General features: G+C 43.9%; 1 protein-coding gene across 12 annotated transcripts in view; it reads left to right on the top strand.

Moving 5' to 3' along the window:
• Nucleotides 1–24,908, top strand: part of psd3 (pleckstrin and Sec7 domain containing 3) — a 480,227-nt gene that overhangs the window by 353,892 nt on the left and 101,427 nt on the right. For all 12 annotated transcript variants that reach the window (XM_033021839.1, XM_033021856.1, XM_033021848.1 and 9 more), the window contains one exon: nt 17,112–17,155. In XM_033021839.1, coding sequence (XP_032877730.1) covers nt 17,112–17,155 — 44 coding nt within the window. The remainder of the gene's footprint in view (nt 1–17,111; nt 17,156–24,908) is intronic.

The following is a 24,908-nucleotide window of genomic DNA, read 5'->3' on the forward strand; positions in this document are numbered from 1 at the left end:
AGCACCAGAGATCCGGGTTCGATCCTGACTACGGGTTCTGTCTGTACGGTGTTTGTACGTTCTCCCTGTGACCTGCGTGGGTTTTCTCCGGGACCTCTGGTTTCCTCCCACACTCCAAAGTTGTAAAGGTTTGTAGGCTAATTGGCTTGGTAAAAATTGTAAATTGCCCATAGTGTGTGTAGGATAGTGTTAGTGTGCGAGGATCGCTGGTCGGCGCGGACCTGGTGGCTGAAGGACCCGTTTCTGTGCTGTGATTCTAAACTAAACTGGGAATGACAGGGGCCACAAACCCATCACCCGAGATGAGAAAATCATTTTTTACACAGAGAGTGGTGAATCTGTGGAATTCTCTGCCACAGAAGGTAGTTGAGGCCAGTTCATTGGCTATATTTAAGAGGGAGTTAGATGTGGCCCTTGTGGCTAAAGGGATCAGGGGGTATGGAGAGAAGGCAGGGATGGGATACTGAGTTGGATGATCAGCCATGATCATATCGAATGGCGGTGCAGGCTCGAAGGGCTGAATGGCCTACTCCTGCACCTATTTTCTATATTTCTATCACTAAAGTAGTTTGAGAACGAGGAGATCCCTCCTTTATTCAATAATTCGTCATGTTCAAAAACAACATCTCAAATGACACTGGGCTATGAATGAATTAAAGGCTGCTAAGGGAAAAGGCCAGCATCTCTGGCTCCAGTAAACTATTTGTACTGCATCTTCCTCCTATTTACGATTTAATCTTTGTTTGATTTCCTTGGCGACTTGCAACGTATTGTCTTGAAGATCTGTAATTTGCTCCCTTTCTTTCTGAGCTTTATTGTCAGGATCCATCAGCACGTATTGCCAGTGTAATTGCTGTGTGCTAAGTATTGTCACTCATTCCCAGTGCTACCAAGTTCACTGCTGATAAACAAACACTGCATCTGATCAAATTACAGGTGTTACAATCTCTGAGGCAGGATTACGGGCTGTCACGTTTCTGCCTGCAGGACCTTGTTTGCATTTGCCATTGGCATGTGAATGATGGTGGCATCTCTAAAAAACCCACACCATCTTAACAACTCTCATTTCTCTCCTGCAATCAGGAAGTAGGTACAGGAGTCTGAAAATGAATGTCCAGGATTAGGAACAGCTTCTTTCCAACAACCATCAGGCTATTGAACACTAAACTCTAAATTACAAACAGTCTAGGTCACTCTAGGGACTCAAGAGGAGAGTTTTATTGTCATGTCACAAAACACAACAATGAAATTATTTAACTTTAATTTTGAGTGTTTTAAGGACCATTGTTCTGAGCTTCTGAGTTCCCCTTCTTTTATCAGGATCAACAGTGTGCATCTTCTGTTCTTAAATGTAAGTAGAATATGACAAACCTTCAGCATACTGTATAAAGTTTTCAGAGCTTATTAAAAATATTTCTCCTGTGGATGTCTGTAAATATTTACAATATTTTAAGCCTTCAGAATGCTTTAGTGACATGCGGGCAGCCATGTTGTTTCGGCAGTTCAACTTGCGATTTTAAGCCTACAGTACTCATTTTGATGGTCTCTGTATGTATTCTAATTAAAGTACTTGTTATAATATATAATGACTCTGCATCAATAGTACTTTGCACACTTTCTGCCTCTCATTGTACTTAACCAAGAACCATCAGTAGTTGCTCTTTATAGGATAGTCATCAGCCAGGGATAGAGTAGACCTTTCCTACAGTATTGACAAATACATTAAAGGTAAAACATACAATAGTTTAACCTGACAAGGTACAACCTCCCTTTTTTACAGTTGTAATCTGCAGACTAGAAATTTAGGTTGGGCAGTTTTCTTGGACTCCCTGCAGCTTGGTTTTAGTGGGTTAAACAGGATAATAAAGGGGAGATACAATGAACTGGGAATGCTGCAATCTTGGGCAAAACACAACGTGCTGGAGTAAGTCGGAGGGTTAGGCAGCATTTATGGAGGGAATGGATAGGTGATATTTCTAGTTGTGATCCTTCAGATGGATTTTAGTAATGGGGAGAACGTTAGATAAGCAAAGTGAGGGTGGTGAAAAGGCCTGCCAAGAGGTTACAAAAACTTAGAAAGGCACAAAGTGCTGTGGAGTAACTCAACAGGTCAGGCAGCATCAGCGGAGAACATGTATAGGAAATGTTTCCAGTTAGGACCCGCCTTCAGCACAGTCTGAAGGTGCCCAACCCGAAATTGCACCCATCCATGTTGTCATGGGATATCCTTGATAAAGCAGCATCTGCATTTTCTTGTTTCTATGGTGAAAAAGACTTGTTCTGCTACTAAAAGGCAACATAGAACATAGAGCTGTAGAGTACAGTAACAGACCCCTCAGCTCTCAGTGTCTGTGTTGAGCATGATGCCAAGTCCATCTCTTATCTACCAGTGCATAATCTATATTCCCCCATTCCCTGCATGTCCTTATGTCTAGCCAAAATCTTAAATGCCATTATCATATCTGCCTCAAACACCACCCCTGGCAGAAGGTTGCAGGCACTTATCACCCTCTGTGTTTATTTAAAACAATACTAACTTGCCTTGTGCATCTTTGCATAGCAGTAGAATGATGGGTACCTTGAGCTAATTACAGAGCTCTAATAGGGAGTGAAGGTGACTCCCCAATCCCAGGTTCCTCTGTTCCAATGGCCAAAATGGTTAAACATGCTGTGTAAAGCTTTGTGTGCTGAACACTCACACAAGCTTGACTGATGTTTTATATTCATTTGCCTGGCTTCTGGTCGCTGCAACTATATATTTTTTTCTTGAAACGTAAGAACACATTGTACAGTAGCTTTAGCCCAATCTCAAGGAAATTAACCATCTTCGGGTCATAGAGCATGGCAACAGGCTCTTCAGCCTAACTCTTCCATGCCAACCAAGATGCCACCATTTCCTAGCCCTATTTCCCTGAGTTTGGCTCATATCCCTCTAAACCTTTCCTATACATGTATCTGTCAAAATGTCTTTTAAATGTTGTTTTTGTACCTGCCTCAACTACCTCCTCTGGCAGCTCGTTCTATACACCCACCCGAGTGGGTTAAGTACAATGTGTGGAAAAAGCTGCCCCTCATGTTCCTGTTACATTTTTGCCCCTCACACTTTCAGAATAAAAGGACGGGCTTTTGAAACGGAGATGAGGAGGAACTTTTTTTGGTCAGAGAGTGGTTGATTCATTGGATGAGCTGTTTCTCGGAAACCGAAAGACAAATACACAACTTTGAAACCTGGGCTAGTTTCCTGGTCTGAAGAAGGGTCTTGACCTGATACATCACCTATTCCTCTTCTCCAGAGATACTGCCTGACCCACTGAGTTACTCCTGCTTTTCGTGTCTATCTTCAGTGCAAGCCAACATCTGCAGTTCTCACCTACACTGCTAGTTTCCTGGTAATCACTTCAAGTTTCACTCTGTAACATCATGCATGTAATGCGTCAGAGCCAGCAGTGCAGCGGTAGAGTTGCTGTCTTACAGCAGCAGAGACCAGGGTTCGATCTGGACTACAGGTAATGTCTGTACAGAGTCTTCCTGTGACCGCATGTTTTTTTTCCGGGTGCTCCGGTTTATTCCCACATTCCAAAAATGTTAATGTCGGAAGGTTAATTGGCTTCTGTACTGTGTCTCTAGTATGTAGGATTCTGCTAGTATATGGGGTGATCGTGGTTGGCGCTGACTCGGTGTGCCGAAGGACCTGTTTAAATATTGTATCTCTCTACAATAGTCTCAGTGTTTCATTATGGATAAACCACCTGCACCTCATGTAATTTTCATCACCGTTGTGGACTAGCCAGTTTCAAAGTGTAATTAATTTCAGCTTGTAGTCAGTGTTCATATTCTTTGGGGAAGGACCTGCATTTACATTTCACTTCAACATCCACAAGATTGTCAAATTAATCCTGTCTATAAACAAACATGACAGCCAGTAATACTATAAATGCCTATTTCTTCGTTTAAACACTGTGGTTTAAGTCAGGATGTCGGGAGAATGTCATGGGAAATGTTCTATTAATAAAGAGGTAGTATGGCTGCGATTTAATAAGTTATTTGGAGGGCACCAGCTCTGACATCAGAGCTTTCAGTACTGCACTGTTTACTGTGCTCTACAGTGGGGCTTGAACCCACATCCCTGGGTTCGGGTGGAAGTGCCAGAACTGAGACAAGGCTGACATTTTTTGGCAGGTGGAACACACTTCCAGGCAGCAGTATTCCAATTTGTAAACCCAGTCTTAATATTCATGCTAGTAATGTGTTTACCATGTTGGAAGAGTTGGTAGAATTGGAGGGAAAAACCTGCCAAACTGCTTCCCAGTTTGTACGTAGTGTCCCCAACAGCCCTCACCAACTTTTACAGATGCGCCATAGAAAGCATTTTAGCAGGATGCATCGCAGGCTGGTTTGGGAACAGCTCCATCCAAGAACGCAAGAAATTGTAGAGGGTTGGGGACGCAGCCCAGACCATCACGCAAATCAACCTCCCGATTCATTGACTACATCTACACTTCCCTCTGCCTCAGCAAGACCACCAGCATAATCAAGGACCAGTCTCACCCTGGTCACTCCCTCTTTCTCCCATCAGGCAAGAGGTACAGAGATTTGAAAATGCATATCTCCAAATTCAGGGACAATATCTTCCCAGCTGTTATCAGGCAACTGGACAGTCTTCTCATCAGCTAGAGTGCAGTCCTGACCTCCCATCCACCTCAGTGGAGATCTTTGAACTATCTTTAATCGGACTTTACCTTGCGCTAAATGTTGTACCCCTTATCCTTTATTGGACGGTTTGGTTGTTATCATGTACAGTCTTAACTTTGACTGGATAGCACTCGAACAAAAGCTGTTCACTGGAGCTCGGTACACGAGACAATAATAAACTGAACTAGATCAGTTGGCCCACCATGCACAACATTGTTGTCTGTCCTGCCCCTAGCATCTAGGAAGTGCTGGGTGTCAGACACACAAGTCCCTGGAACAGATGCATATTGCATCCACAATATTGGCTGGAGTAGGTGTGAGTGAGTGAGTGAGAGAAAAGAAAACAGTTTCATTATGTGAAGCTTTCCCCAACGTCAAGGTTCTATAATTACAGTAGCGTTTCTAATGCAACGTGGGACATTTACTGTCAATAAAATCCAACAAGCATGACAAAATAATATGTTTTTTAATGTGCTGATTTTGGGATGAACTTTAGTCACGACATGAGGGCTCAATTGCTTTTTGAAATAATGCCTTGGTCTTGGGTCTATTTAAGAGAGCTGCTTTAGCTGAAAGTCGCACCTGAGAACTATAACTGTGTTTAAACTATGGTTGCCTTTCTGAGTCACATCATGAACCTTGGTAGTGCAATGGTAAATGCAAAGAGGTGGTCTTGCTTTCCGCTTACTGGGAACTGGTTTTGCTGTTGAAAGAGGGAGAAATAGCAAGAATACATACATATATATATATATTGTGTGTGTGTGTGTGTGTACACACACTAAACTTTTTTTATCTGTCTGTCTGTCCTGTTTGTTTTGTGTTTTTTGGGTTGTTTATTTTCGTTTTGGTTAGTCTAGTTTTGGTTTTTAGTTTGTGTTTTTTGGGGGGGGGGGTTGAAACGGGGCTTGCTGTCTCTCCCTGCGGGGGAATGCGACTTTTTTGTCGTATTCCCCTTCTCTGCCTCCGTCTGCGCTGAGGCCTAATGGCGGAGCTGGCGACCTCGAGGCTCAGGAGGCAGAGCCCGCCAGGACTCGCACTGAGCTCGCTCCCGTGAGGACGGCCCGGCTCGGGGCTGGAACAGGGCTTTTGTGAGGGGCTGTGACGGCCGGCCCGAGGAAGGAACGGTGCTCCCGTCGGAGTGGCCGAGCTCGGGGAGGTACGGCGTTACCAGCCCGAGGCGAGGACGCCGGCGATCTATCCACGGTATGGGGGGCACAGCCGAGGGAGAAGCGGCGCATTCCGGGTCGGGGCGGCCCCAGCAGAGGGAGGACCGGTGCCGGTCTGGTGGGCCAGCGAGGGCGGAGCGGTGCCGGTCGGGGGGCCCAGCCGAGGAGAAGAAGCGGAGCACAGTCGGGGCGGCCAGCCGAGGAGACGAAGCGCGAGCCCAGTAGGGGGGCCTGGGCGAGGGAGGATGCGTCGCCACAGTCGGGGCGCCCGCCGAGGAGAAGCGGGCCCGGTCGGGGCGGCCCAGGCCGAGTGAGGAGCGGCGCCCGTGTTCGGGTCGGCCAGCAGAGGGGGGAGCGGCGGGCCCTGGCGCAGAGGCTGAGACGGTGGCCAGTACTCCACGTGAGGGCGACCCGGCCCGGGGCTGGAACGATGCTCCGGGGGCTGGGACGGCAGTTCTGGTGGCGGTGGCCTGAGACCGGGGTTCGGCCGCGGGCCAGCGGCTGCGTCAGCAGGTCTGGTGAGCGGCAGCTTCGACTACCCCGGGCCGCGGTGTTTGAGCCGCGAGGACAGGTTTTAACATCGCCCGGGGGGTATCGCCTCAGCGCAGAAGGAGAAGAGGAGGGAAGAGACTGCAGCCCTAAGACTTTTGCCTCCATCACAGTGAGGAGATGTTGGGTGGACTCACTGTGGTGGATGTTAATATGTGTTTATTGTTGTTTTTTTATTGTATTGTATTGTATTGTATGTATGACTGCTTAAATTTCGTTCAGACTTCGGTCTGGATGACAATAAAAGGCTATCCTAAAAGACAGAGGCGAGGGACTTCAGGGACATCTTTTTCATTCAGGGGGCAATCATTTTCTGGAATGAGCTGCCAGGGGAAGCAATAGCAACCAATACAATTTTGACTTTTCTAAGATATTTGGTCTGATACATGGTTAGGAAAAGTTTAGATGGATGCAGGTAAATGGAATAATAATAATAATAATAAATTTTATATTTAATGGGCGCCTTTCATACAAAATCTCAAGGACACCTTACATAGTAATCGGAATAAAAACATATAATCGGAGTAAAACAAGTAATTAAAGACATCACAATGACACAAATTAAAAACAGAATTCAATCCAAAAACAGAAAATCAAAAACACAGTGTGAAGAGAGAGCAGCGGCAACCAAATCGTGCCAGCGTCCACTCTCTCTTCACGGCAGCCATCTTGGACACAGACCTACAAGACTACAGTTAGACAAAAAAAAAAAAAAATCATCCCCCCACAGTGGATAGCACTGTGGAGGAAGGCACAATGTCCAGTCCCCACCCCATGTTCACCCCAAAGTCAGGCCTATTGGGGCCACCGCAGTTGCCTCTACGGAGGCCCAATGTCCCTGGCCGTTCTCACCGGGTGGTCTTGCCCCGGCGTCGGGAGAGTCCTTTCGGCGGCTGGGCCACCTGGAACGGCCGCTTCTTGGTTGGAGCCCGCGGCTGCCGAAGCCGACAAGGCCGCGCCGGTTTGGCGCTCCTAGGCTCCAGATGAAAAAGTCGGCGCCCCGCTCTCCTCACTGCCGCCTTGCCGCCTCTACGCACGCCGTCTCTCCGCACGCCGCCTCTCCGCTCCGCAAACCCGCAGCCCGAAGATGTTGCTTACGGCGGTCCAGCTCGCCAGAGCTCCAGCGCGGCGACCCAGGCAAGGCATCGCCCGCTCCACTCCGCTCCGCTCCAGCGCTCCAGCGCTCCAATGCAGTGCCGCCACGCAGGCCGAGGTGCTGGGTGGTTCCCGCCAAGAAACGGCGCTCCAAGCCCGCTGGTAGGCCACGACGACGGGTCGACGGGCAGCCCGGAAAAAAGGCTGCCACACCGACCAGGTAGGGACCTATAAATAAAGTAACACCTACCCCCCCACATTAAAAGACCATATCCCCTACAAACAAAAAAACAGGACTCACTAAAAACTAAAAAAAAACGAATTTAAGACGGACGGCTGCTGCTAGCAGCCGTTCACCAAGATGGCTCCTCCTCCTCCTGAACGCAGTATGCAAACTTGTGGTCAGCAAACAAGGTGGGCTGCTTCTGTGCTGTACAGCCCTATGACTCGAATTAAATAGAATTGATGAACGACTATTAAAATATTAAAACACATTTTTATCAAATGTAGGATGTTGAGGTTATATTGATTATTAAGTGTAATCAAGGCCTAGAAGCTTTGAAGTCATCATAAAAAGCCATGAGAAAAACAATCAATAAAGAAAAGGAATGAGCAACCGTGAACCAAAATATGGCCTGTGTAAAACTACATTCCTTATTTCAGTTTGATTTGTCCACTAAACAACGATGTAGGAGTTTGATTTGTGTATCATGAAGAGGGAGCATATCTTTTAGAGTCATGGAGTCATAATACACGGAAATAGGCACTTTGGCCCAATTCCTCCATGCCAATCATGTTTTATAGCTGCACTAGTCCACCTGCCTCCGTATGGCCCATATCACTCGCAACCTTTCCTATTCATGTACCACTGAATGCCATTTTAATGTCGCCATTGAACGTGCTTCGACAGCTTCCTCTGGCAACTCGTTCCATATATGCCCATTGCATGTAGAAATTGCCCTCAGTTCTCCCTTAAATATTTCCCCTTTTGTTTTAGTCCTGTGTCTCTAGTTCTAAACTCCTACACTCTTATGATTTTGGATACTTCTATCAGGTTAGACCTCAACCTACTATGCTCCAGGAAAAAAACCACTCCAACTATCCAGCCTTTTAACTCAAGCCCACACGCCCTGGAAGCATCTTGATGAATCTTTTTCACACCCTTTCCATCTTAATGACATTGCCCCTACTGCAGAGCAACCAGAACTGAACACAATACCGTGATTTCACCAATGCCTCGAACAAATGCAGCATGATGTCCCAAATCCTGTATTTGACATCAAGGCCTTAACTTCCTTAGATGGCTTAAGAAGCTTGGCATGTCCCCAACAACTCTCACCGAATTCTACAGATGCGCCGTGGAAAGCATTTCATCGGGATGCATCACAGCATAGTTTGGGAATAGCTCCATCCAAGATCGCAAGATAGGGCAGTGAATCGTGGATGCAGCCCAGACCATCACACATACCAACCTCCCTTTTACACTTTACTCCGGTCATTTCCTCGTCTCCCTGGAGACGAGGGAATGACCACCAGCCATAATCAAGGCCACCAGCATAATCAAGAACAAGTCTCACCCCGGTCATTCCTTCGTATCCCTGCTTCCAATAGGCAAGAGGTACAGAAATGTAAAAGTGCACCCCTCCAGAAACGCACACCTATAGTTTCTTCCCAGCTATTATCAGGCAACTGAACCATCTTATCACAACTCGAGAGCAGTCCTGAGCTTCTATCTACCTTACTGGAGACCCTTGGACCTTTAATAGGACTTTACCTAACTTTATTTTGCACTAAACGTTAGTCATTTATCATGTATCTGTACACTGTAGATGGCTCGATTGTAATCATGTATAGTATTTCCACTGACTGGTTAGTATGCAACAAAAGCTTTTCACTGTACCTCAGTACACGTGACAATAAACTAAACTAAGATAGTGGAATGATTTGGAGGCTAGAACTTTGAACGCATTGATTGAACATAGATTGTTGCATTGTACCCAACACCTTGGCCCTGACACACAACAGAAATGTTCCTTTGCTGACCTGATAAAGTAAGCTCTTGTGTGTTTAAGCAGACTTTGCAGCCGCTGAAGAATTTTCACAACAGGAATCATCCACTCGAGGCACTGTACCTTCTTTTTTAAATCAAAATCTTTTTTATTTAGTTTTCTGAACATAACAAAGTGCAAAGTTGTCTATTTGTTACAGACAGAGTGTACGAAAAGAATAAATAAAAAACAACTTGTGCTAACATATAACAAGACAACAACAATAAAAGAAAAAAGAGATACCAAAAATAACCCCTCCCCAGTCACTGCCAGTGAGCATATGCAAATATCAGCCTGCCACAACAATAATCCACGATAAATGAATGGGTAGACTGTTAAGCTGTTAAACTGTGCTTGATGATTTCTGTACCTTCTGAGCAGGAAGTCGTTGGGACCGAACTTGGCAATTTATGGTTCAAGTGGCACTCATTTAGATCAAGCAATCTACTGCATAAGTCATGGTGGAGATAACCTTGTGTAATTATAGAAGGGAAAATGACTTACTATCTTCACATTACTGTTAGCTATTAATATTCTTCCATCATTATTCAGATGTCACGTCTATGCCCTATGTGGGTTATAAACTGTGTACTAAATTAATGGAAAACCTGATGAATTCAGTTGTGGAAAGGGAATGGAAATTCTACCTATTTCTTATTAAATATTACTAATGAATAAACTGAATCAACCAATGCTCGAAGATTTTTGATTATATTTTTGTCCTTTGTTGAACATTTTTTGTTAAGAAGTGTTGTTGCCGTAAACTAGAATGAATTGGAGGAACTTAATGGTATAAGACTAATGGATCTACTGAAATGTAAACTACCAGTAGATTACTAGCCCTCATTATGTAAGGTATTAATTCCTTACACCCTCCAAACCACAGAAGAGATTATCAGGACTGGCATTGGAAAATGAAAATAAAAAGTGTTGGTAATACTTAGGAGGTCAATCAGCCCCCATGGAGAGATTAACATTTCAGATTGATGCTATTTCATCAACAACCCAGATCTGAGGTCAGGTCAATGGCCTGAAACTTCAGCCCTCTTTCTCCCTGCACAGATGCTGACTGACCAGCTGAATATTACTAGCATTTTCTGGGGTTTTTTTAATACATTTTTATTAGAGGAATCTGCATATCCAAAACAATACAGACTTTGTTTAATGGTTACATATTAAATATCCAGGTTTCCAGGGACCCAGTTACCAAAATAGCTGGGATCCTCCTTTATTGGTTACATATTAACATTGCCTCTAATTATTTATTTATATTTATAGATAGGAAAAATAAAGAAAGAAAGAAAGAAATTAGAAAAATAGGATAAACTATCAATAATACAACTTAGGAGATAGATCCGTAGGTCAGAGAACATAACTATTCATCTAGTCCTGGGTTCAGGCTTCAGCATTACTAGCATTTTCTGTTTTATCTCAGAGCTCCAGCATCTGCAGTATTTAATAAGTGTTCGGCTGGCAACCGGAAGGTAGCTGGTTCGAATCCCGCTTGGAGTGCATACTGTCGTTGTGTCCTTGGGCAAGACACTTCACCCACCTTTGCCTGTGTGTGTCCTTGGGCAAGACACTTCACCCACCTTTGCCTGTGTGTGTAGATGTAATTATGTGAAGCACTTTGGGGTCAATGCAAGTTGACTAAAAATGTGCTATATAAATAAAGAAATTTAATTTAATTTAATTTTTAAATATTAAAATCTGATTTAAGCGGAAGAATACCAAAAAAGATAATTGGTAATGTACTCTTTTTATCTTTCCACTATTTTTGACACTTCATCTTCCTCCTCTCCTGTTTCTCCATCCTTTTTGTTGGATTGCCTTCAAGGCTTTATACTTGCGCGCAAAATGTTTTGAGCAGTGGCGTCTGCTCCTGAACCTGTAATGTTAACTCTTGAGACCTACACAAGCCCCCATTGACCACCCACACCCATAGAGAACCTCAGCCTGAGCTCCCTCCTCTTTCTCATTTGCCTGCACTCTTTGACAACAACATGAATCTTTCAGTTCCTCTACAGCCTCCATGTTGTCACTGGTGATCAAGGTTCACCTCCTGAACCTGTATTTTATCCAGTGGAATAAAGGGAAGATTGAGACCATTATGTTAAAGCCCCCTGCCCCAAACTCCTTTCCCAATTCCACCAATTCTCATCTCTTCCTGATTGTTTATGTTAAGTCAGTCCATTAGCTATCACGGACTAATCCTGGTATTCAGAGTCTTTAGCGATACAGCATGGAAACAGGCCCTTCGGCTCACCGAGTTCATGATCACCCTGTACACTAGCACTATCCTACACACTCTGGACAATTTATAATTTTACCGAAGTCAATTAACCTACAAACCTGTATGTCTTTGGAGTTTGGGAGGAAACCGGAGCACCCGGCGAAAACCCATGCAGTCACAGGGAGAATGTACAAACTCCGTACAGACAGCACCCACAGTCAGGATCGAACCAGGGTCTCTGGCACTGTAAGGCAGCAACTCTACTGCTACGCCACTGTGCCGTTGCAGTTTCTGATTTTATTTCCACCTTTATTTCCATCTGTTTCATATCATCCACCTCAACCCTCCTGCATTAAACTTTTCATTCATGTTATCATCACTTCTAAATTCTTCTGGTGATTGTCTAGCTGTTTCATCTAGCCCTAGGGGATCTAAATCTTTACCTTCTCCCATCTTGCCCTCGGTCCCACTGAGCTATCAAACTGCCTTTTATTGACATGCAGTGATTTCAATTCACAATTTCGATTCTCGTGTTTAAATCCCCTCATTTCATCCCTTAACACTTTCATAACTCCATCTCAAACCCTGCTACACTCCTCTCCTGCATCCTCCCTCCTTTTGCTCAATGTAGGGTGGATAATCCTTCACCGATCTGTACTCCGCCCACTGATCTCTCTCCTCTGTAACTCCTAGCTTTCTAAGCCTTCTTAAAGCCCAGTAAGTCCAGCTGCAATTTTATAGAAAGACAGACATAAAATGCTGGAGTAACTCTGTGGGTTAGGCAGCATCTCTGGAGAATGGATGATGTTTCGGGCCAGAACCCTTTTTTGGTCAGGCTGCATTTGGATTATTGCGTGCAGTTCCAGTCACCCCTATTGCAGGAAGGAGGTAGAGGCTTTGAAAGGAGTGCAGAGGAGGTTTATAAGAAGAATGGTTGGATTTGGGAGTATTAGCTGCAATGAGAAGCTGGACAAATTTGGTTTGTTTTCTCTGGAACACCAGAGATTGTCGGGAGACCTGATAGAATATATATAAAATGACGAGAGAAATTGATAGGGTATACAGTCAGGACCTTTATCCTGGGATGGAAATAGCACATTTTAGAGGACATAGCTTTAAGTGAGAAGAGCAAAGTTTGAAGGAGATGTGCAGGAAGTTTTGTTACATAGGGTGATGAGTGCATGGACAAGCTCTGTGATGCTGGTGGCTCAGATATTTAAGAGACTTTTGGACAGGTACATGGATATGCAGGGAATGGAGGGATATTGATTATCTGCATACACATTAAAGTTCAGCACAGATATTGTGGGCCAACGGGCCTATTCTGGTGCTGTTTGTTCTATGGTTTTTTTTAAAATCACTCTTCTGATGTTCAATGCATCAATTCTTGTGTACTACAATGGCATGATGCATCTCAAGATGCTTCTTCAAATTAAAGATGCCATACAACTAAAATGTTTTTTTTTTTAAATACTCGTTCTTGGGCAGTGCAAGTCACTGACAATACCAGCATTTATTGTCCATCCCCAATTGGCCTTAAATTGGCGAGGCAAAAGTAGCCATTAATGACAACCACTTTTGTGGGTTTCTAATCACAGAGGTCAAAACTGATAACGGTGGCAGATTTTCTTCTCTGATTGACATGACTTTATTATAACTGTGAGAACCTTTTCTTTAACTTACATTTTTTAAATATTTAATTATTTCACTTTAAATGCTGCATTTGTGGGATTAGAACTCGCATTTCTCGATCATTCAACCAGAACTCTGGCTCATCGTCCAATAGGTTTAGTTTATTATTGTCACGTGTACCGAGGTACAGTGAACAGCTTTTTAGTTTAGTGCTATCCAGTCAGCGAAAGCCTGTACGTGGTTACAATCACAACATCCACAGTGTACAGATACAGAATAAAGGGAATGACATTATAGTGCAAGATTAATTCCATTAAAGTCCGATTAAAGATAGTCCAAGGGTCTCCAATGAGTTGTTGGTAGGTCAGCATAGTTCTCTAGTTGGAGATAGGATGGTTCAGTTGCCTAATAACAGCTGGGAAGAAATTGTCCCTGAATCTGGAGTTGTGCGTTTTCAAACTTCTGTACTTCTTGTCTGCTGGGGATGGGGAGAAGAGGGAGTGGCCAGGGTGAGACTCGTCTTTGATTATGCTGAAGATAGACACCAAAAGCTGGAGTAACTCAGAAGGACAGGCAACATCTCTGGAGAGAAGGAATGGGTGACGTTTCAGGTCGAGACCCTTCTTCAGCCCTGAAGATATGTCTCAACCCGATTCGTCATCGATTCCTTCCCTCCAGAGATGCTGCCAGTCCTGCTGAATTACTCCAGCTTCTTGTGTCTATCTTCGGTTTAAATCAGCTTCCGCAGTTCCTTCTTACACACCTTGCTTATACAGGTCGCCTTATCGGGGGGGAAAAATCTAACCACCTTGCCACAGTACCCGTGATCTCCAACTTCTTCTCTGTCAGGGGAAAATAGTTACAGAATCTGGTTTCCTAAATAAAGTCAACATGGTTTGCAGAGCAACATTTGCTATCGAATCTAATTTCTATAATTTCAAGACAATGTTAAAAAAAAATCTGTATTCATTAGTAGTGGGAAGTTTCAGGAGTGAGGGGGGGAGAGTGAGGTGGGTAGATTAATGTTCGGCTGCCCTCAGCATGAAAATAAAACTTAAAACTGCAATGCCCATCCCATTTTCGGGGCTCTCTGTCAGCAGGTTTCCATGTCTTTAGTGCTCTGATCTGATTTTTTTTTAAATAAAAGGTAAAAACACCCCTGAATATAACCTGAAACAAACATCTCAGCAGGTGGTCAGATTAATGCAGGTTTTATGTCTCATGTACTGTTACTTCTTTCAATTCAGGCTCGGTTCAGTTTGCAAAGTGAGCTGAATCTCTATAGCAATCTTTATTTGTAGTATTTCAGTACCCACCTTTAATGAGCTCGCAGCTCAATAATTGAGAAACAGTGCTGTTGCTATTTTGAATACAAATGATCTGCTCGTCTGGCTTTCTGCCATTGGCTTGGACCATTCAGGGGATGGTTTTTGTGTCTGTGTGTGTGTGCGCGTGTGACTTAAAACCCCGAATGTGAGCCTACACTGAACAGCAGTCCAAAACTGAACAGTGTGGGAAATAGCTGAGAGAGGCAGGCACAGTTTCCATTTCTGAAGCTGGAGGACTCTCGTGCTGTGAGAGCTGCCTCTCGATCAGATGCTGATTGCTGAGCCTGAGATTTAACACGGTGCTAGCACTTCCCTGGTTCCACTCCGTCCGTCAGACCACCGAGAACGCGGGGAAATGATTGGTGTGAACAGCGTGCAGGGGACGAGCAAGGTCCGGGTGAAGAGCAGTGGGTCAGTCAGGTACCTGCGGGAGGACCTGAGGCACCAACCCCGTCGCTCCAAGTCACTGAAGACCTCTTACTCATCCGAATTTTCGGCTTCCAATCCATCGACAGGCAAGGTACGCGAATGAAAATACAAATATCACAGGGAGTTGCACAAATAAGGTTTGAAGGCAGCGTGCAGCATTACTTGACATAATCTCTCACAACAATGAGAACATAACTAGTATATTTGCCAATGTTAGCTTTTCACATATCCATGCAGCATTGTTTCATTCACTTAAGGTTATTTCATGTCTGTTGTGTATATCTCTTTTGTCTTTTGATTGTATTATCTGCTTCCCTCACTAACTGCTGCAATTGATTTAAGCTACATACACACTAGAGCTCCAGTATTTAAAGGCTCTCATTTTCCATTTGATAAAAGATGCAGCCACACTCATAATTCATGGAAGGCATGGAATATTATTTCAGCTGTGATATTTGCACATTGCTTCGAAGCATGAGTATAGTTATTTTTGTTTAAACAGTCTGCTTCATGCAATAGTCCAGGGCTTAAAACAATGCAGTACTGAGTTGTCCAGTAAAAAATATATATCTTTTGTACTGAATCTGATTTTCCCTTCGGAAGATTGGATGATTGCTGTGGGGAATTATTGAGTGGAGATTTAGTCTCCGATTATATACTGTGTGCAAGGTGCATCTGTGTTTATTTTGGAGCACAGATAATTGATAGCATTCCTTTTTCTGATGGGTAAGAGCTTGGACTGAAGCTGATTCTTTAATCACTCCCAATGCTTTTATTATTGATCACCCGAGAATTGCCCTTGCACCTCCGGTACAGACTCAAAGGCACGCAGGCGTGTTATCTTGTACAACAGTATCGGTGGAAATAGGAAAGAAAAAGCAGAGCAGATAGGCAGCAGATTGTGTTATGCTTTTGATTCTCAACAGTGTTCCCATTCAATTAAACGAACTTATCAGAAATTGGACACTTGAAAATCACTCGACAGTTGACTTTAGCCTCTTCTGGCTTCGACTGTCTGATCAACATTCATCCAAACCAAATGCTGTTAGTTCTGCAAGAACAGTGCATTTATTTGCAAGGCGTAGTTAGACAGTTCTGAGTGTGCTCAATTGATATAAAGCTGCAGAACATGGGCAACAATCACAGTCAACAAAAACAACTGTCACGTATAATGGATGGAAAATTCCAAAGGCTCGTTTGCATGCATTTTGATCTTGACAAAATTGATTTCAAAATTGTGTTTGAAACTCTGTCACATTGGGTGGTGAACCAGAATGAACATGTTGTATTTGTGGTGTTTTAAGAGTTAACGGAGGTTGAGGGAATAGGTTGAGTTTAAATTAACCAAAGCCTCATGTATCCATAATTGCCTCTCCCAATAATCGTGTGGACTTCTTCATCCTCACACACAAAATTAAATAATTCTCATAACAGTGCACAATTGTTGTATTAGTGACGTCCATATCAGCTTTCACATTAAGCCTCTCCAGTTTGATCACCAATTGGAGGGAAATGTAGAGAATTAAGATCTTTCACACGCATTTTTGCTCATAAAAAATGTATAGCATTTAAATCTTTCATATTCATATTTGCTTAGGAAATTGTGTATGATTGAATCATTTCTCATTCATTTGTGCTTTGTGCCATACAATAATTGTTTACAACAGTGCGTTTAATTTTGATGAAGGAATGGATTTGGAACCGGGAGAGGGAACCTTTTGATTTATATTTCAGTAATATCGGCGAGGTGTGTAGAATCACATGGTGGCAGTGAATACATCCTCAGAGACCGTTGCAAAACACATTCCCACCTAGTACATCTAATCAAATTATTATCATGACCTAATTTGCGTATGTGTTGGGAGTGCGGTGAATTAATTGATAGCATCCTTCAACACAAATGCAATAAATTGACTTCTTGCTTCTGTTTACATTGCAGGCGTTGTACAATTCAATCAAGAACGAAAAGCTGGAATGGGCAATGTAAGTAGGGAGGATGGTGTTTTCCGCTGATGTGCTCATTTGGAACTGTGTGTTGTGTGTATCTTTGTCCAATTTTGGAAACGCGTTTATAATGAGACAAATTACGTTTTGGTTGTGACATTCTCCTCTCACATGTTTATGTAACAAATCCAGTCACATGAGGGTGAAAATTGGTGGGCGAGACCACGTTAGGATGCTGCTCTGTTTGTCGATGGATCTGTCGATATGCTGCCTGTCTATTTCTTGTTTCTTTCCTGTGCAGTTAGGGCTGGGGCTGTGGATTTGTTCCGCTTTTGTCGTAAGCATCAGCACGGAATAAGTGAAACCTCGGCCCCAATGTTAACCTGACAGTCATTTCATATTTCACTTGGGAAGCTTGCAGCCCAGTGTTATGAATATTGGATTATCTTACTTCAGGTAGCCCCTGCATTCCCTCTCTCTCTATCCCTCCCCCACCCATGTGGCACTAGCTTCTCATTTTCACCCTACAAATACCTTACAATGGGCTGTTTCCTTTAACATAGTTACTTTTTGCATATCTTTCATTAATTGGTCTTTATCTCTCCATATCACCGTCTATATCTCTTGTTCCCTTTATCCCTAACCAGTCTGAAGAAGGGTCTCCACCCGAAACGTCACCCATTCCTTCACTCTGGAGATGCGCCTATCCCGCTGAGTTACTCCAGCTTTTGTGTCGATCGTCGGTCAATATCCTGACTTCATAGAACATCATTCACTGCACCAGTGTTATCACTCCAAGACGACTTCTAACAAACTGAATGTTAAATAGGATGTCGGTTTAAGTGTACATGAGCTGAGGTCATTTCACTTGAGGCATATTGGATTTTTGAGTATCATTGGAAACGCCCCATGGTGGTTGAACATTTTACCATCCATATCAACTAGCAAATTGGAATTTTATAAATTCTCTTTTCCCTTCATCAGTTCTGTTCCAAAGACATGAAAAAGTTTGCCATTTTGTAGCATAGCTGGCATTTTATCATTGGATGAGATGGATTAGATTAGTTTATTGCCATATGCACCACAATGCAATGAAATTCCTTGTTCACGTGAAGCTTGCAGAGAAAATAGTATACATACAGCGTGAGAAATATAATAAATATGAGTGCAAGACAGCAGAAAGGTGCAGGATTGTCATGCAAAATTCAAGTGGAGCAAAAGAGTATTAAAGTACAATAACAGTATCTCCAAATGAGGCAGAGTTAGGAGTAATGCCCCTGTCACACTTAGGAAACCTGAACGGAAACCTCTGGAGACTTTGCGCCCCACCCAAGGTTTCCGTGCGGTTACCGGAGGTTGCAGGTGGTTGCCAGAGGTTGCAGGTAGTGGAAGCAGGTAGGGAGACTGACAAAAACCTCCAGGAACCGCATGGAAACCTTGGGTGGGGCGCAAAGTCTCCAGAGGTTTCCGTTCAGGTTTCCTAAGTGGGACAGGGGCAAACGAGTGCATGGAAATGGGGTGTGAAAGAGCAATTGGTTCAGGAGTCTGATAGCAGTGGGGAAGAATCTGTTCTTACGTCTGGACACCTGAGCCTTGAAGACCCTGTATTTTCTTCCGGAAGGTAGCAGGAAATGGTCAGGATCGCAAGCATCCTTGACGATGCTTCCAGCCTTCGTGATGCAACGCACTGTGAAGATGGGTCAGATGGAAGGAAGTGACGAGCTTGTGATGGGCTCGGCTGTGTTTTCCACTATCTGCAGGTTTAGATGGTCAAGAGCAGAGCAGTTGCCATGCCAAGTAGCATCTCTGGAAAACACGGAGAGGTGACGTTTTGGGTACCAACCGGAAACATAACCTATCTATGTTCTCCAGAGATGCTGCCTGTCTGGCTGAATTACTCCAGTACTTTGAATCATTTTTTGTAAACCAGCATCTGCAGTTCCTGGGGTCTCTTGGTGCCATATCAGGCTAAGATGCATCCGACCAAAATACCTTCTGTTGCACCTCTATAGACATTCGAGGGAATCCTCAAGGACACGACAGATCTTCTCAGATACCGAAGAGAGTAAATATACTGATGTGCTTTCTTCATCATTGTGGAGGGACCAGGTTAGGTTGCTGGTGATTTAGATGCTGAGAAACCTGAAGCTCACAACCATCTGTACAGCAGCTCTGTGTATGAGATCAGGGTTGTATTCACTTCCTCAGCACAGCAACCATCTATTTTGTTTTGCTGACGTTAAGGGCTAGGTTATTGTCCTGACACCATGACACGAAGGTCTCGATCTCTTTCCCGTACTTTGCCTTACCATTGCTGTAGATCTGGCGAACAATGGTGGTATCATCGGCGACCTTACAGATCAATTCAGCAAAAAATATTTGCAGCTGTGCCAGTAGCTTTGGATCTAATAAAGATCATTCGTTCTTTGAAATTTTGAAGAGTTACTTTGAAATAGCGCTTATTGACAGAAGATTTTCAGCGCCGGGATTAATGACTTTCTCAGCACGGGAAAGGCAAGATAGTAAGTAGAAGTGATCATAAAAGGCTACTTTAACTGTTTGAAGAGGAGCTTCACCTAAAATGGTGCCTCAATCCAACGTCAGGTTTTTAAATCTTTTATTTGAAGATTAGCTTATCAGCCCTAATGACTTAGACAATAAATCTTCAATGGATTTTTGGTTAATTCGTCATCATGACTGCAACACCAACTACCTAGCTATGGACCTGCCTCTATGTTGGGCAGCGCCATTTTCTTTAGTTTAGTTTAGAGATACAATGTGGAAATAAGCCCTTCGGCCCACCGAGTCCGCATCGATCAGCGATCCCTGCACATGAACACTATCCTACACACACTAGGGACAATTTTTTTACACTTATACCAAGCCCATGAACCTCCAAACCTGAACGTCTTTGGAGTGTGGGAGGAAACCGAAGATCTCAGAGAAAACTCATACGGTCACGGGGAGAACGTACAAACTCCGTACAGACCGCACTCGTAGTCAGGATCGAACCCAGGTCTCAAGCGCTGTGAGCGAGCAAATCTACTGCTGTGCCACCGTTCCCTATCTTACTGCTCTTTTCATTTGCTGTTCTCATTTGCTGTTCTCACTGCCCTTCTCATACTACTCTTCACCGTTCCCTATCTTCTCATTCCCAATCTTACTGCAGCCTTTCAGTAATGTCATTCGTGAACAGAGAATCCAGTTTCCAAATGTACATTGTGTACTTCTTCAGTCCTTGTCTCCCTCTGTTCTATGAAACAGTAGAATCCAGACGAGCCAAACTTTTGTCCAATTCAGCGTCAGCAAGGTTGAAGCCATTTCTCCTGACCCCTGTTTGGCACTGACCTCTTTGACTGCTGCATGCTCCTGCCTACCCCGATCCTGCTGTTCACTCCATTATTGTTTATTTGTTTGTCTGTTTGTTATATATATCAGCCATGATCATATTGAATGGCGGTGCAGGCTCGAAGGGCCGAATGGCCCACTCCTGCACCTATATTCTATGTTTCTATATATATCTATATATATATATATATATATATATATATATATTGGTGTATTGGTTTTACAGAGTGCTATGTTTACATATCTGTTGTGCTGCTGTGCAAGTAAAAATATAATTGTTCCGTTTTGGTACATATGACAATAAAACACTATTGACTCTTGACAAATCACTGGCTGAGGTAGATTATACTTGCCAGTCTCACGCATTGGAATGACCTTCCGTTATGGTCTAAGGAGGTAAGGAACTTGCACTTATACATCTTTTGTCATGCTTTGAGGACATTGCAACGTGTTCGAAAACCAAATAATGACTTTGGGAATAGTAAAGCCAAATAATTACTTTGGGAATACCACTGCTTGTTATCGTGGCAACAATAACAGTCATTAAGAGTAGAGCAAGTTCCTAAGTCGCACATTAATCTGTTATTCTACTAATTGAGAGAAAATGTTGCTCAAAAAGCCAGGTGCACTTGCGCCCTCTTCCAACTGTGCCAGGGTTTTTCTTGTAGTCAACATTACAGATAACTGGAGCCTCAGTGTTTCCCTTGACAACAAGCTTCTGAGGCTAATTTCTGTTACGAAACATGTGAACTTACAACACAATGCATTGGGAGGTTGTGAGAATAGTGAAGACCAACATTTTATCCCACAGACCCTGCTTTTCACTAAAGGGCCTGTCCCACTTAGGCGACTTTTTAGGCGAGTGCAGGAGACTCTGCGCTCGCCTCATGATCGCTACATGTTCACTGTTGGTCTCTGAGTCTCCTTCATGGTCGTGAGGAGTTCCCGCATTCTGGGAACTAGTCGCGGCATGCTGAAAAATGTTCTGCAACCAAAAATTGGTCGCCATGGAGTATGGTCGCCCCGCCTTCCTCCTCACCTTCTTCCCCCCCTTCTTCCCCCCCGCTCTTCTCCCCCCCTTCTTCTCCCCCCCTTCTTCTCCCCCCCCTTCTTCCCCCCCTTCTTCCCCCGATATCGGCCAATAGAGGTGGCAGGAACCTCAGTCAAGTGAACAATACAGACACTTCACTGTCCTCATTCCACCTCTCCAAACAACAGAATTACATCGTATTATATAGTGTTTTTTTGTCACCTTAGCACATTCCACAAACATTAGTCATGGTCAGAGGTACAGGAAATAATGGTTTTTACAGAATGCATCACATCAAAGGCATTTTGTCATATGGTACAAGATATCTTACATATTAAAGACATTGGCCATTTGTCAATACCTCTAGCTTCCTTTCTCGTCGCTTCCCCCCTCACAGACATCGGACATTTGGTGCAAGGCATTTTACATATTAAAGACATCAGCCATTTGTCAATACCCCTTAGATCAATCTAGCTTCCTCTCTCGTCACTTCCCCCCTCACAGAATTCGGACATTTGGTGCAAGGCATTTTACATATCAAAAACATCAGCCATTTGTCAATACCTCTTAGTGAGATCAATCTAGCTTCTTCTCTGCTTCCTCTCTCATCAAATGGTGGACAAATGTTATAGTTATTCATTATCTCAATACACAGCAACCTGAGGCAAGCCTAAACTTGCCTTTCTGTATTAATCTACTGAAGAAATGCTTAATTTGGGACTAAATATAAGGTGTATGCTAGCCCAGGAACCAATTTAATATCTTCTTATATTTTTAACTTAATTCCGCCTGATCAGGAGACTTAAGTACTTTGTGATGTCCCATCAGGGTTACCTTCTGTCGTGTCCCAAATTAAGTCCTGATCACCTCTGAACATTGTCTAACTCTGCTGCCTAGGTTTTCATTCAGTACACCTCAGTGTGAGAATATATAACTTTATATGAAACATTTTTCCTTAATTCTTCTTTGCCCTCTCAAAATCCATTCTCTTTAATCAACCTGATGTCTCACCACTCCTTACTTTTCCCTCCTGATCTGTTTTATACGTCTATATGTGAGGCATGTTTGGAATATTTCTGGACAGCAATGGTGATGTGTTGTGCCGTATAAAACCAATTGCTGGGATGCCCCATTATCCATTGGCTATCAATTTAGTTCAGAGATACATCATGGAAACGAGCCCTGCGGCCCATCGAGTCCATGGTGACCATCGATCAACGATTCAACTAGTTCTATGCTATTGCACTTTCTCATCAACTACCTACACGTTAAAGGCCATTTTTCAGGTCAATTGGCCTGCAGACCCACAAGTCATTGGGATGTAGGAGGGCACTGGAGCACCCGGAGGAAACCCACTGAGTCACAGAAAGAACGTGCAAACTCCACACAGACTGCACTCAAGGTCAGGACCGAACCTGGGTTTCTGGCGCTTTGATGCAGCAGCTCTACCACTGCACTACTGTGCCGGTCAAGTTAATGCTTTGAGGCATAGTAGAACACCATCTACCAAGGGACGTTGCAGGTTTAAAACCCGCCTTGCCACTTGAATAAAATAGGCGGGGGGGGAGGCGTTTCCATTTTAGCACATCACAGTTTACTGAATAAGGGGTAAGCCATTTAGAATGGAGATGAGGAAACACCTTTTCACACAGAGAGTTGTGAGTCTGTGGAATTCACTGCCTCAGAGGGCGGTGGAGGCCGGTTCTCTGGATACTTTCAAGAGAGAGCTAGATAGGGCTCTTAAAGAGAGCGGAGTCAGGGGATATAGGGAGAAGGCAGGAACGGGGTTCTGATTGGGGATGATCCGCCATGATCACATTGAATGACGGTGCTGGCTCGAAGGGCCGAATGGCCTATTCCTGTGTCTGTTGTCTATTTACCCATTCCCGCTCCCCTCTCAGCCCTGATGTGGGGTCTCTACCCGAAACATCAACAGTTCTTCCAATCCCACCAACGCTGCTCGAGCTGCTGAGTTCCTCCAGCAACATGTCCGTAACAACCAAGGTGCCCTATCTAAGCTTGTCCCATCTGCCTGCATTTGGCCCCTATCTCTCTAAACCTTTCCTATCTATGTACCTGTCCAAGTGTCTTTTAGATATTGCCTCAACTACCTCCTCTAGCAGCTCAATCCATACACCCAGGCACGTGCCGTGAGTTATTACTCAGGGTAGGCAGTCAGTCGGCTTTTTAAAAAAAAAATTAAACCGCGCATGCGCAGATTGTTCTCGCCGTAAAAATATAAAATAAAAATAATGACAGTAACAATTCAAATTTTTTTTTTTTTTTTTAAATTTTTATTTTATTAGAAGTAAGTACAGTCATATGGCACCAAAGTGCCTAATATATCTTTTCATAATACATTTTATGTACAACTTCTTTTTTTTTGTTACATTGAAAAAAGATTAGAATAAGAAAAAGAAGTTAGATAGTAAAGGATAGAAAGATGTGAAATATATAGTGTGTGAAAAAAGAAAACGAGTAAATGAAGAAAGTTGAGAGAGAAAATAGAGAAAATAAAATAAAATAAAAAAGAAAAGGAGATCATTATTTATAATCTTGACCAACCCTCGTCCAATCCTGAAACAGTTATTTTTTACAATTGTGTTGCACCATATGATTCCAAAAAAACGACGAATGGAGACCAACTCGTTATGAATTGGTCTGATTTATCCATTAGGAGGAATCGCATTTCCTCAAGATGAGCGGTGTCCAACATACTTGCAATCCACATTTCAATTCAATTTGCCCAAGGCTTCCAAGTCTCCTTTATTCTGAATTACTGAATGGGTGTGGGGTGAAGGGTGATGGCAGGTGGAGAGATGGTGGGAAAAACGGGAGTACAGTGAAAAGTTGAATCAGTTGTCATCTAATTGAATCACAACACTTGTTCAAGGGACCAATTGGGGGGAGAGTTCCTTTCACAGCGTGTGGAGAGTCTGTGCCGGGGTAAAGTTGTGGGGAGGGCAGGAGTGTTGAGAAGGAGGGGGTCGGGGATAATGCCAGTAACTCACTCACCGCTGCCGCAGCACTCCACTGCACTGTAGTCGGGGATAGAAGCAGCTCAGGTGGCTGCGAGCAGCCGCCTGGACCCGACAGCAGAACTGGCCACCACTTCAGCGCCTTCTGCCGGCCCGCTCACCTCTGGCAGTGCTCTCCGTGTGTACACCTCTCACCTGCCGACGCTCATGTCAGCCGCTTCCTGCAAATCCTTAAATTCCCACCTCAATCGCGCTGTTGGAATTTAAAGACACGAGTGAGGCCAGCGAGCGGCAGGAGAGGTTTTTAGACGGAAAGCTGCCAGAGGTGAGTGGGGGCCGGCAGAAGGAGCTGAGGTGACGGCTGGTTCCGCTGTCCAGCCCGGCGGCCGCACACAGCCATCGGAGCTGCTTCTCCCCCCCCCCCCCCCCCGGCTCA

Source organism: Amblyraja radiata, chromosome 1 (genome assembly GCF_010909765.2).
Source record: "Amblyraja radiata isolate CabotCenter1 chromosome 1, sAmbRad1.1.pri, whole genome shotgun sequence".
Lineage (NCBI taxonomy): Eukaryota > Metazoa > Chordata > Chondrichthyes > Rajiformes > Rajidae > Amblyraja > Amblyraja radiata.